Source organism: Patagioenas fasciata, chromosome 4 (genome assembly GCF_037038585.1).
Source record: "Patagioenas fasciata isolate bPatFas1 chromosome 4, bPatFas1.hap1, whole genome shotgun sequence".
Lineage (NCBI taxonomy): Eukaryota > Metazoa > Chordata > Aves > Columbiformes > Columbidae > Patagioenas > Patagioenas fasciata.
Window position 1 is genome coordinate 9,531,656 of NC_092523.1, and position 12,756 is coordinate 9,544,411.

At 38.0% G+C, this 12,756-nt stretch overlaps 1 protein-coding gene across 1 annotated transcript in view; it reads right to left on the reverse strand.

The window, feature by feature from the left end:
* NELFA (negative elongation factor complex member A) overlaps positions 1-12,756 on the reverse strand; it is a 25,908-nt gene continuing 13,152 nt past the window's right edge. Inside the window, exons 8-12 of the mRNA XM_065836439.2 lie at positions 11,881-11,969; positions 9,504-9,615; positions 6,992-7,248; positions 5,842-5,941; positions 1-4,282 (exon numbers count right to left, since the gene is read on the reverse strand). Coding sequence (XP_065692511.1) covers positions 4,098-4,282; positions 5,842-5,941; positions 6,992-7,248; positions 9,504-9,615; positions 11,881-11,969 — 743 coding nt within the window. The 3' untranslated portion in view covers positions 1-4,097. The remainder of the gene's footprint in view (positions 4,283-5,841; positions 5,942-6,991; positions 7,249-9,503; positions 9,616-11,880; positions 11,970-12,756) is intronic.

Here is a 12,756-nt window from a genome sequence, read left to right on the forward strand (position 1 = left end):
TTTCCTTAGAAAATCTAAATTTTTATTATACATACTGTATTACACTGAAAATACGTACCCAAAGACAGAATATTTTGAATTTACAACTGTACAAAAAACAAAACAAAACAAAAAACCAATAGAAAACATACGGGCTATGCTATAGATGTAACATATTACAAAATGACAGTTCTTGTTAAAGGCACCAGATTCCCAGAGGGCTCTGGTTTAACATTTTTTAGTTGTCTTTTCCAGTCAGATCTTACTACTAAAATGCAATTCGCTCCAACTGTATTACGTCAAAGTCTCAAGCTTCTTTCACCTAGACAAGTGGTCTACATTTGGACACAACTTAGTGAGAGAAGTGACCAATTTTACATGGAGGTGTCAGGCAACTACCAAAGGCTCCTCCCCATTGCATCCAGCACCCTGTGATGATATTTAGCTTGGAGATTAAATGGCAAAGCTACCAGTGAAATTCAAGTTAACCCATAAAATATCAGCCCAACACTAGAGCGTTAACCAACCTAAGTCTAGATTGTTTTGTATGGAGATATCTACAGAGCACTAGAGCAGGAAAAAAAGTGTTCTGTCTAAAAAGAAGGTGGAATCTACAATCAGAACTGTTGCTCAGCATCCCTCTTGGGCTCACCTTCTTCATCACACTCAATTTGCTCTTTCTGGTCCTCAGGGCACTCAAAGAAAATGGAGACTAAAGAAACCCAGCATTTTGCTGTAGGAAAAGGCATTAAAGTAGCCTGGGGGTACATGTGTGTTTTTTCTCCCCTTAGAATAAAAAGTTTGGATTGGACAGGGAAAAACATGAGCCACTTTCATTGCTTCTTTCTCCAGTATTCCACACTTTAAAAACAAACTAATTCATATCATGCCTAGGCTTGCACAGACAGATGCTTCTTAATCAGCAAGGGCCAGAGAAGCTGGTACATCCTGCCTTGCTGAGGTGCAGTAGTACACTTTGGAAGTCTGGGCTTGCTATTTCCTAAAACTTCATGCTCAGGGAAAGGACAAGAGGAAAGGACACAAAGCTTTAAGGAAACTATAAGCTACTACTCTGGTTAATTCGTCAGTACATGTGCAAGTCATTCTGGAGTCAACAAGCACATACTGAGCCTCATTGAATATAATCCAGCTAACATCCAAGTGACTGAATATTCAAGACAAACAAGTATTAAGTTCCAGGGCCAGATTTTGTTCTGTGTGCAACAATTAGTTTATATTGGAATCTAAACATTGATGTTGCCCTTTCTGAATTACGTAGTATTATCCCTAATTTGAGGCCACTGGTTCAATGATTTCATTCTCTGAACCAAAGAACTCCATGTAGTTTTACTTACTGTATCATTTTAACAACATTGCTAAAACTTCCCTTCCTTTAGGCATTAAAAAAACAAACCCTAACACTTTCTAGGTTCACACATCAAGTTGAAGTAATGCTCTGCTACTGAGGGTCATAAATTCACTTAAAAAATAAATTAATTTTGCAGCATTGTCTCATCCTAGTGATTTAAAGGAATTAAAAATATACTATGCTTCTATTTAAAATTTCAATTTATTGCAAACGACTGACTTTAGACAAATGGGTCTGAAGACCAACTTTGTTACGCAGCAAATACAAATAGGTAGCAGCATGGTTAGGCTTCCTATACACTACTGTGCTCAAGTGACTCCACCACATTCTAGAAGGGCTTCTTGAAAAGGAGGGGGACAGCTGTCTCCATCCCAACAGCACAGGTCTGAAATTCAGACTTCTGCCGACTAAGATTAGCAAGGGACCCCCATTAACCTCAAGTAACCCAAAAGAGCCGTCACACAGCAGCTCCTGATCACTACTGAATTGCAAAGAGTCTTGCATCAACATTTCACGGTGACAGTACATCCCTTCAAGTCAGCCAATCTTCTAAAAGTTCTTTCTTAAAAATTATATTTGGTACTTGCAGCTTATCTAGCAAGCTTGAACAGTTAAGACAGAAGTATCATATGTGTCTACAGAGAACTGATCATCACAAGAAAACTTTAAAAATCTAAATTCGGACAAGAAAAGGAATGTCACTTTTCTTTAAACCTTTCTTTTAAAAGATGAATACATCATATGCTATTGTTAGCCCTTACTGTGTAACATACTATAATCAAATAAGTTATAACCATGAAAACACATCTCTACTGAACTCATTTCTAAAAACTAAAACCAACTAACTCATCCTCACTTGTCAGGCTGGTTTCTAACTGTTAAAGAAAAATCACAATCAGAATCACAATCGACATTGCTTCTGAAATGGGGTAATTATGTGCAGGAGAGCCCCCAGTGTGACAGTTTTATGTGAGTAACTTCCACACCAATACATGCACAACACTCCATAATGGTAGCAGGTACAATCAAATAACTTGCCCACTACAGGAGCTAGAACATCCCATATATTTGCTTAAATAAAGTTAAGAAATCTATACTTTTGGTCACATCTTAAAACACCGTAGCATACAGATCATCTTATTTATACTTGTCATGTCCTGTTGGATAATTTGTTTGAAAAACTAAAAATAAAATGTAATGAAAATTCCCCAATACAAAAAGACTCTAATCAATCACCTAAATGTCTTTGCTAGTATATAAGTGTACTTATGGGATTTGGTCTGCTTTCTTTTCTGGAAAAAAAAAAAAAAAAGAAGATAAAAGCTCATTTTCTCCTAAGAGCTCCACTTTAACATGAACCTCTAGTCAGCCCAAGGTAACCCTTCAGCACCAAGCAACCATTGTGCTACTCGTTCCCAACCAAGCACAGCTCCACATACAAGTACTGGCAGAAACCAGACATTTAATCCAAGTCTCCTTCAAATGATGAAGTCAAGTCTCCAAAGGATGAATCCTGAACTATGTACACAGGCCCTCTCAATAAATGCAAGCTTTATTTGTACTATTAAAGTCAGATTATACCAGTGCTGTGAACACAGTTATAAAGATCAAAATGTGCTTTGACTAGAAGGGGACAAGTAAAAGACACATTTATATGCCAGTATAATTGTGGTCACCTTTGCGATTCTACAGATAAAACTACACTGGTAGAAACCAGAGCTAAAGTCATCCAAAACTTTTTGCATCAGGGCTCAGCAATCAAGTGCCTTATGACTGCTCAACCAAATAAAAATGAACACTGCCTCAAGTCAACAAATCTTCCCAACCATCTATATTCAGATACGTGTCACTCAACCATTTCTAGGGCCATTTTATATTAAGCTGCAACTGGTCTTGAGATGTAATAGTATCACTTCCCCCAAGTTAGTTATGCTGTTCAAAGGGTTTACTATGCAAGTATCATAGGTCAGCTTCGACCTTAACACTTACATGGCAGAGAGCTACCACTTCCAGGTGGTGACAAGCCACCACTACTTTTTTTTTTCTTCACAATTTTGATAGTTTTTTTTTCTTCAGAAAGTTAAGATACTCAGTTTCGCCCGATCTCAAATAATGCCAAATAAAGATTAGCTCATGCTGGGCATGGACATTGACAATATAGCGAGTTAACAAAGCCGCTCAATTCCATCCTATGACACAAGCATAAATAAGCTAAACATACAGTGGGGACCATTGGACACTGGACATTACCACCCGCAATATTTTGTTATACTGCAGCTGAATTACAAAATAATCAAGCACTGACCGGTAGTGCTTGAAATGTCCATTCTTACAATAGAACCCATGTAGCCAAAGAAAATATTTTATACAATAAAGATCTGTGCCCTTGTTTAATGGTAAACTCTGAATGACTGCGCAGTAGTCTTCTCTTCTGGTAAACTGCTTCTACCTGTAACCTTTCAGTTGTGATCTTTTACAGCATCAAACTGTAAGAAAACAAAAACACAGCAAAACTTTCCCTCCTAAGATCACCTTTCCCTCTCCCAAGATGTGGGAAAAAAAAAAAAAAAAGAGTGAGTTTGACACCATCTTCTGTGTTCACTGAGCGCAGGTAGGTTGAAGAGCAACAACTTCTACTCTGGAGGGTAATAAGAAATGTCCACATGAATGCTGTTTTGTACAGTTGACATACTCTATGAGCTGGTTGACTCTAAGCTTGATTTGGTCCAGTCTGGTGTTGCTGCATTTCTTAGGAAACATTAGTTATAGGTTTGTACTTCTTGAATCTGGTCCATTCACCAGTAGCATAGTTCATTTCAAAGACTGTATCAACCAACATAGTGGTGCTGCCAGTGCCATCTGCCTTTGGTAAATCTTCTGTATGCTCACTAAGTTTAATTTGGATGATGTCACCTTGCTCTTGGCAAGGATTTTCTGTGGAAACAAGAAGAGGAACAAGTTATACATTTCAATACTGTATTAGAAAAAGTAAAGAGCATTTGATGGAGATCCTAAACCTTATGTTGAAAAAAACTGAAAACCCAACAAACCCCAAACCGAGCTTGCAATGTCACTAATACACAGTCACACAAAGATATTCCTCCCTCCATACATCACAGATTGAGTTTTAAGGATAACAAAACCAGAACCCAAAAGACAAACCCCAAGGCTAAAGTAACTGGAAGAACAACAAAAGGTGGAGTCAAACATGCCAATGCCATTTCTGTCTGCCTCAAGAACCATATGAGAAGCTTATATTTAAATTGGATTTAGGAAACTTGAACTACCAGAGTTACTTTATTTAGGATACATTTCGTAGTCAAAAGCCTCAACAATTTTCAGCTGTTCCAGAAACACAAACAAGTTCACTGAAATCACTTTTGGTCTAAGACTCAGTTCCATTCCAGTAGAAGGACTGAGTGTTACATTTCAAGGTGCTGGAACTGACACTCAGGAAGCTCAATATCATCACAGTTGGCAGTTATTTACCCAGTCTTCAGAAGATGCTGATGTTATTACTGAAGCAATTAATAATATTATATACTTATCTGTATATGCATATGGGAATATATAAAACACACACATGCACACTTCCAAAATAATATTTTACTTTGCATTACAAAAAAACGTCCACATAGATAAAAGTTAAAAGTACACCCTCCTACTGCTGTTTGAAGTAGCATCTACTACTAAGAGCACCATTAGTAATACACAAAACTTACTGCGAACCCTGGGCTTCAAGAAACTCTACCCTGGTCATCTTCAGTAATGTACTGCATTAATCCAAATGCATGAGCCACATTCAGGCTCCAGCACTCCACTCCAGTGATAAGAGCCCTCACATACCAAATTAGAAACCAGAGCTAGTGCAGATGATAGAGTTCACTTAAGGACTCTTAATCTCATTCTCATCTTACATCTGATAATCTTCTGGGTACAACAGCTTTGATCTATCAAGCCCAATAACAACAGGATCTAGCTATGAGACAGCTTATCTCCCTGGGATTCACAGCCCCTGTGGTTACCTGAAGCCTCTGCAACAACAGTTGCTACATTTCCAATGCTAAGGACTCAAAGAGGCTCTGCACTACCCAACTTGGACCTCAACCTGCCATGAAAGAACTGAGATTCATTGGTCTTCTAGATGGACTACTAGGACAGTCCACTCACTGCTCTGACTGGCTGATTTGTTTCTCCTCAACCTTAAGCCCTAATATTACATGTGTTCAGTTGCGTATATATTGTATTTAGCAGCTTCTCTGATAGACTGTTTGACTTGCTGAAAATAGACACTGAAGACCTGTTGCTAGGTAGTTAGAACTGCAATCCTACAACTGCAAACTACAGACAGTTCAGAGCAAAGCAGAGAGTCCAGTATGTACAGAGTAAAGCTAAAGCAAGAGTCTTGCATTCACATATGCACATTTAGAAATGCTAGGCTGTATTTCAAATTCGGGTATTCAAAAGTAAGCTAAATTAGTCTCAATACATGCCTCTGGATCCTGCCATGAATCCAAGTATAAGAGCCTTTTCCGGCCTTGTAACTTTGTTTGCAGTCTTGAACATTTCCTGTGCAGCATACATCTGCTCCCTCTGCAACAGATACAACAAACATGAATTCCAGTGGAGAAAACACTGCCAATAACAGGTACCAAGTTAAGACAGGCAAGCCTAAGAGTAAGGTGAAAGTTTGTAGACCTACAAAAAGTAAACAAAAAAAGCCTTATGCTCACGGCTTTCCCTCTTTAATGCCTACATCTGACTTTTACTGCAGTGACAGCTCAATTCTGAAACTGGAAAAGAAATATCACCTTTAAATAGTTAGAGAAACACGTGCCAAGTGACTTAGTGTTTACATTAATAATTTTGTGTTCTTTATGGCATTAGGGAAAAAAGGAGAAAAAACCCAATGCTTCCTCTACATTCCAAAGACTGCCTTGCAATAACTTCTGAGGATTTTATTTTTTCCTTTAATAAATGAAGCAGGGGTACTGAAAAAGTCACTCAGTTTCTTAAAGTTCAGACCTTTCAAGCCAGGCTTACATGCGTGCTTGGCAAAGTCTTCAAATCAGTTGCATCCTGAATTAGCTACCTGCTTAACTTCAAGCATGCACATAAAATATACAAACATATCAGCAATAAGAAGCTTCAGGACATAAGTAACTGCTGTTTAGTTTCCTTCCCACTCTCAGGCTTTAAAAGATGTATAATGAGGGGGTGAGGGGATGAAGAAATAACGGCTTTCACCTTAGAATAATCTATAGATACCTTTTCTCCTACAGTGGCCATGACAGGATTCTTTTTAGCAGCCTACATTACATGCAATTGGCTGGGCAACAGCTCCCAAAATTCCTTATGAGTGACACTACCTTATTTTACGTAATAAATAGCAGTAAATAAAGACGTATTACTGTTACATTAGCATTACACAACTAAAAATGTGATTAACATTTTTAAGACAGCAATACTAACAACAGAACAAAACACTTTCATTATCTTTGGTTATTAAAAAAAAGCAGCCTCAATCACTTCATTATTCACAGGTCAAGAACCGCCAACACACTAAATGAGACTTATAATAAAAATCTCCATTTTCCAATCTACATCAAAGGCAGCAGTCAAAAAGAACCTGGTTTTACTTACTGTAAGAGAGAGGCTTTTCTTCGGTGGTGGCTGTTGCTGAGTTTGGGGGGCCACTTGGGGTGCTTGTGCCGCAGGGGAAATGGCAGGAGGTGTGGTGGGTGTCAGGGGTGAGGTAGGTGTAGCTGTAGGTGGATTAGAGTTACTATTGTACATGGGTGTTCTCTGCTTGAATTGTGCAGGAAGAGTAGTGGTGGCATTTGGAGCTGCAGGCTCTTCAGTCTGCCTGTTAGTCTGCAAGGCCTCTCGTGCAGAGCCAGCTGCAAACAAATCAGGATCATTAAGAACATTCTAATTCACAAACAGGGATTAGCATCACTAACAGCCTTTGAAGAAAACAAAAAAATCTGATTATTCCATTCTAGTATCACAACTCAATATGAAGCACTAAGCTCCTCTCAGTTATCCTTAGCAATAGACAACTGTGTGACTAGCTGTCCAATATCGATTATACTATATTTAGCACCAATTTTTATGTTTAATGGATATCAGATTTATTAAACTGAAAGTGCTTTATATAATTTTAAGCTTGTATTGTTATAACAACTGTACCCTGACCCTACGAGGATTATGGCTGTACTGTTATGTAGAAACCAAAACCATAAAAATATTTCATCAGTTTTTACCTAACACAGCAGCAGTTTCTAGTGGAAGTAAGTGATAATTAAGTCTCAGCCAGTAACAAATACTGAAGATATAAAAATAGTTAAACATATGACAAAATTAAATGTAGCCTTCACAAATCACTAATTACTTAAACACTAACTGCTAAGAGGGTTAAAACTCCACAGTACTGACAAGTCTTAACTCTTATTTCATAAAGTTAATCTGTTCACCTGCACTTAAGGTACTATTCCAAACTGGCTGCAGGTGGAGGTTACACATATGATCAGGTTACTGTGAATTCATAAGTTACCATCTCTCCAGCAAACAGTAATTACCCAGTGCACACTCCAGCCAGCTACATTCTTTCACAGCTCTTAGACACAGGCACAGCTCCTAAAGCACCTTTCGTGAACCTCATGAGGTTTAAGACATCCTGTTCACATTGTGTTCACAGTAAACTACAAGGCAGGTACAAACCAGAGCTACACTGATGCCTTTCAGATCAGATTTTGGAGAATGAGAAGTCTACCACCATCCATCTAGACACAGACACAGCACTGGTTTTAACATTATGGCTATTATCCATTAATATGTGGAACAGGACAGTGAACACTTGAGAGGACAAACATTTAACAGTTAGTTGCCTCTTCATTTTGTACAAATCTCTTTAGTTTAATTACTGGCTTCCTCTCATGTCAGAATAACTAACTTGCATAAAGTAACATGTCTTAATTTTGCAATCTCAGATTATATGAGACCAAATCTGTGGATCTTCTGTGTGCATCAAGAAAACAGTTTTATATTCCTCTTCCCTAGGAAAAGCTAGATACCCTATACTCCAGAATGAAAAAATAAGTTAGAAAAAACACAGAACAAAGACAATAGTGAATTTTAAACTAGGCTTTTCCTGCTGTTGAATACAATGCCAATGCTCTGAAAAATAACACTAGCTGCTGACAACACCGATGTGCTCTTGGCTGTGTTCCTTCTAGAGATGCCAATTTTCTGCCAGAAGATTTGCATGGACCTTCAGAAAGATTCTGAACTGTTTCAGGGCCAAGTAATGTAATCACATTTCACATATGCAAATGACCAACCTGTCACAGCTCACATACATAAAGACAAACATTATAGTACCAAATGGCAAACAAGCGAGAGTAAAAATAATGCATTAAACAGAAATGTTTGTTCTGTGTTAACTGCAAGGTCTGGTAATGAGTCCTATCAGGGATATCTGTCAGTGCAAACTGATATGTTCCTTTAAGACTTCACACATAGCAGGGAAGCAAAAGTAAAACCACATGTGTTAAAAGTTAAAGGACTTGTACAAATACCATTTTTTTTACTACAGGTAATTTTTCAGAATTGAAAATAATGTAGCACTTTTCGAAATACGCAGGAGCTCAGCTATCATCTATCAGACTGTTCTAAAAAGGTAAAAGGAAAATGGTTGGCTTGATCCCAGCCTGTATGAGAGCTAATATGTACTCACTTCTAGAAACACATCCAACTCTTGAAAGCAGCTGTTCTGTAAGTGCATGCATATGGATATGTGTATGAAGTATATATTCTAGACTTATGTCTCTTTAGGGATTAAAAAAATGCTGGATTTTGTATTACAGAGAAAGAAAAAACCAAACAGTAAATTGCTTTGCTTGCTTAATTAGCAGTCATTTTAAGACTTAAAACAAGAAGAATTTTCTTTAGGTTAAATGACATGTCGGGTTATGCAAATCCCAAAGGCTCAGTTACTGCAATGGATTTTTAGACTGCTAAGGTTAAGTTTCACTAGACTTGATGGACAGTAGGTTTGTAAACTAAAAAAAGAGCTAGACAGTAAAACTGTAGAGCAGTAAAACTGTATAGAGTCAGAAGTATTAGGTCCCAAAAGCAAAAAAGCATCTTTTACCTGGCTGTGTTTCAGAGCTTGGGATATATGAGGAAGATGGCACCACACTGGGGGTAGCAGGTAAGTAACTTGTAGAAGGTAGTGCAGGCTCATTGTTCAATGAGCCAAGTTTCTGTAAAACAGAAAAGAAAGCATTATAGTCATCCTGCATATAATTATGTGCTGTTTCTGCATTTTAAATATAAATTTCAACATTAGTTCTGCTATGATATTACTTTTGGGAACTTAATCATGGACTCCTGTTAGTGTAAGCTTGCCGTTTCAACCCTAACTCCCTGTACAAACTTCAGACATTTGAATGACCCTAGGAGAGAAAAAGCAGCTTTTATTTCCCCCAATTCAGGTCAAAGTTGCTTCCAAAAGCACAACCTGAGCCAGTAAAAAATACTATTATGGAGAATGTACTTTTGCAAATAGTCAGGCTACTCTTCCTTTGTCCCATTCCTCAGTTAGTAGCATGGAGACCAGATGATGAAATCTGTGCAGATGATGCTTTCTAAAGAATTAAACTACAGAAATAAGTGATCTTCTGCCTGAGCAAACACACTCTTCGCTATCAGCAAGCTGAAATCTGTGTTGATCTATGGGCAAAAGGCCTACTAAAATATCACCCAGAAGAATGCAAAGGCCTCTGGGACATAAGCAACCAGAAGGCAGCAGTAAAAGCACAGGTAAAACCCTCCTGCCACTGAAACAGGCAGCCAACATCAACATGACGAATGTCATCTAGCATCAAGCCAAAGAAAATGCCACATTTCTGCTTAACTACACATGATATTGCACAGACAGCATAAAGACAACAGCATGGTATCTGCAAAGATTCAACCTTATGAACATAAGGGGTTGACAGAAGAAAGAAGTTTGGGGGAATTAAGTCTAGCAGACAAATAATTTAAGGTAGCCTTACTAGACAGAAGATACAATGTGGAGCTTGCCAACAAAGATACCTTTAGCATTCTGCAGAAAGACAGGCAATGACATTCACTCCTGACACAAGCTTACCAGTATCTGCCTATATATGTTGGTTTTGGTATGTGTGCCATAGTTTGCTACCCCATAACCATGGGATCAGTGTTGCATGTGCTTAACATGAGGCTCTAGAAAAAAAAAATGCTTGGCTCACCAACAAGGCCACAGGTATCTTAAACAGAGTGCTCTCCAAAGACAAGCGCTGCATGTCAACACACAGACTTAAAGAGGGAGAGGTAATCACAACCACTTTAAATTTGGAACAAGAGAAGACACTTTAGATTCAGGATGGATTTCTGAGTCCTGAGAGACTGCAAACACTGGGTGCAGCAGCCTCAAAATATCTCTTAGTATCTAAAGAATCCAGTTGTCAAAATTCATTCCAGGTCAAGGCTTGCTGGAATAGAGTGGACAGTTTCTAACTCAGAAGTCAGGGGAGGACCTGACATTCTTCTATTATAAAAGCTATGTCCTGACTGAGAACTAACAAAGCTGTACCACAGTTTTTCCAATGCACCGTTAAGGATAGGAGAAAACACACTACACGCAACTCCTCTCCTAACACCTCGATTGAAGGTTTAGTGTTTTCAGTAGATCCTAAACAGTTTCGTTTCAAAAGAAAAGAGACTGTTAGAAGGCGTGGCCACTTATGACCTTTATGTTTTAAAAAGAATTTATAAGCCATGAGCAATTCGGGCAGATCAATTCCACTGTATTTCTCCCCCTTTTCCAGTAGTAATGGGACTGGCTAAGTCTAGTTACAGACAGGTTTGGAGACCTCAGTAAAAGCTGCCTTCTGGATTAAGCATCAATTCTCAAAGATTACAAGCTAAAAATTGAAAAAAGAACCACAGAAGGGTACAACTATGTAGGTTCTTTTCTCAGGCCAGAAGACAGATAAGTTGTAAAGACTCCTGTGTTACTTGGCTGCTTATATTCAGCTGTTGTTCTTGGGCACAGACCAACGTCAAATGCTCCTCACCAAGACATTTGTGGGCACTGTTCTACCAAGGTCCAAAGGATGGACTCACATAGCCCCAAACCTGCAGGCACTCCTTAAAATGATTCTACTCCTCTAGGGTCAGAGAGCCCTCCTATCCCCTTCCTCTCTGACAGAAGGCTCAGCTGCAGAAATACTATGCCCCATCACAAACTTAGAATAGCAACAAGAAAACAATCAAAAACCTTACCTTCATCCTGCCTTGATTTTTTTAATCTAGTTCACTGAAAATATAATGGAATTTTGAAATAATTATGTGAAGACTTTCACATTAAGAGCCAGTTTCACCAACTTAGTAAAATACCATTCTGGTGTTTAAGTGTTTCAGAATAACATGATCCATGGTTTCCTCTTTTTTTTTTTTTTTCCTGTTTGGGTTTTGTTTGTTTTGATTTTATTTGGTTTTACCTGTGTAGACACAAGGCCAGCAGCATAATCTGGGGTAGCATTTTCTACTACAGTTTCTTCTTTGGCTTGCTTTTCCACAACTTCTGTATCTATTGCATAAAAATAGAAGTCAGTTCAAGGAATTTTTCTGAAATATTGAATGACATATACTTTTTTAAACAAAGATCTAAAAGTGCTTTCCTCAAAGTCTGATGAAATGTGCTTAAAGAGACAGATGCTGAAAGGTTGGTAGAGTCAGTCATCTTCGTACACAATTTCATAATCAACCCAATTATGAACTGAACCACAATGTATATCCATCGAGATAACAGTAACTGAGTAATTAGGCAGAACTGCCTAATTTTGTGATATTAGAAAGCATCAAAATCCAAGCAAAAATTTAATTGCAATTATGATTTTGTTGTCATATAGTACTCATTTTTTGGTGACAAATACAAAAAGGTTGAGACAAATATGTTGCCCAAGATATCTTCCCGATATGGTTAAGCAGAGCATTGCACTGTCACTTGACTTATGAGTAGTATATCAGATATTAATCACTTATTAAGATCTCTCAGCCAGAACTTCGGAGAGTGCTATAAATTTTTTCAACATTACTTTCAATTATTTTACTTGGCCACACAGCCAGTAGAAATAAGCACACCACGATAACTCAGAACAATTCCAGTCCAGAAGCCACTTACACACTGATGCGCTGTGCAAAGCACAACTTTCTTGCAATTGAATTAAGTTATTGCCTGGGCACATAGCAATATGATTAGAGCATTAAAAAAAAGTAAAAATCCTCCCTTAAAGCTTTCTTTTCCCCCCACTTTTTAGTTTAACTGAAGATAAGTTTTTACAAGTGACAAACTAAATGGTACCACATATCTAGAC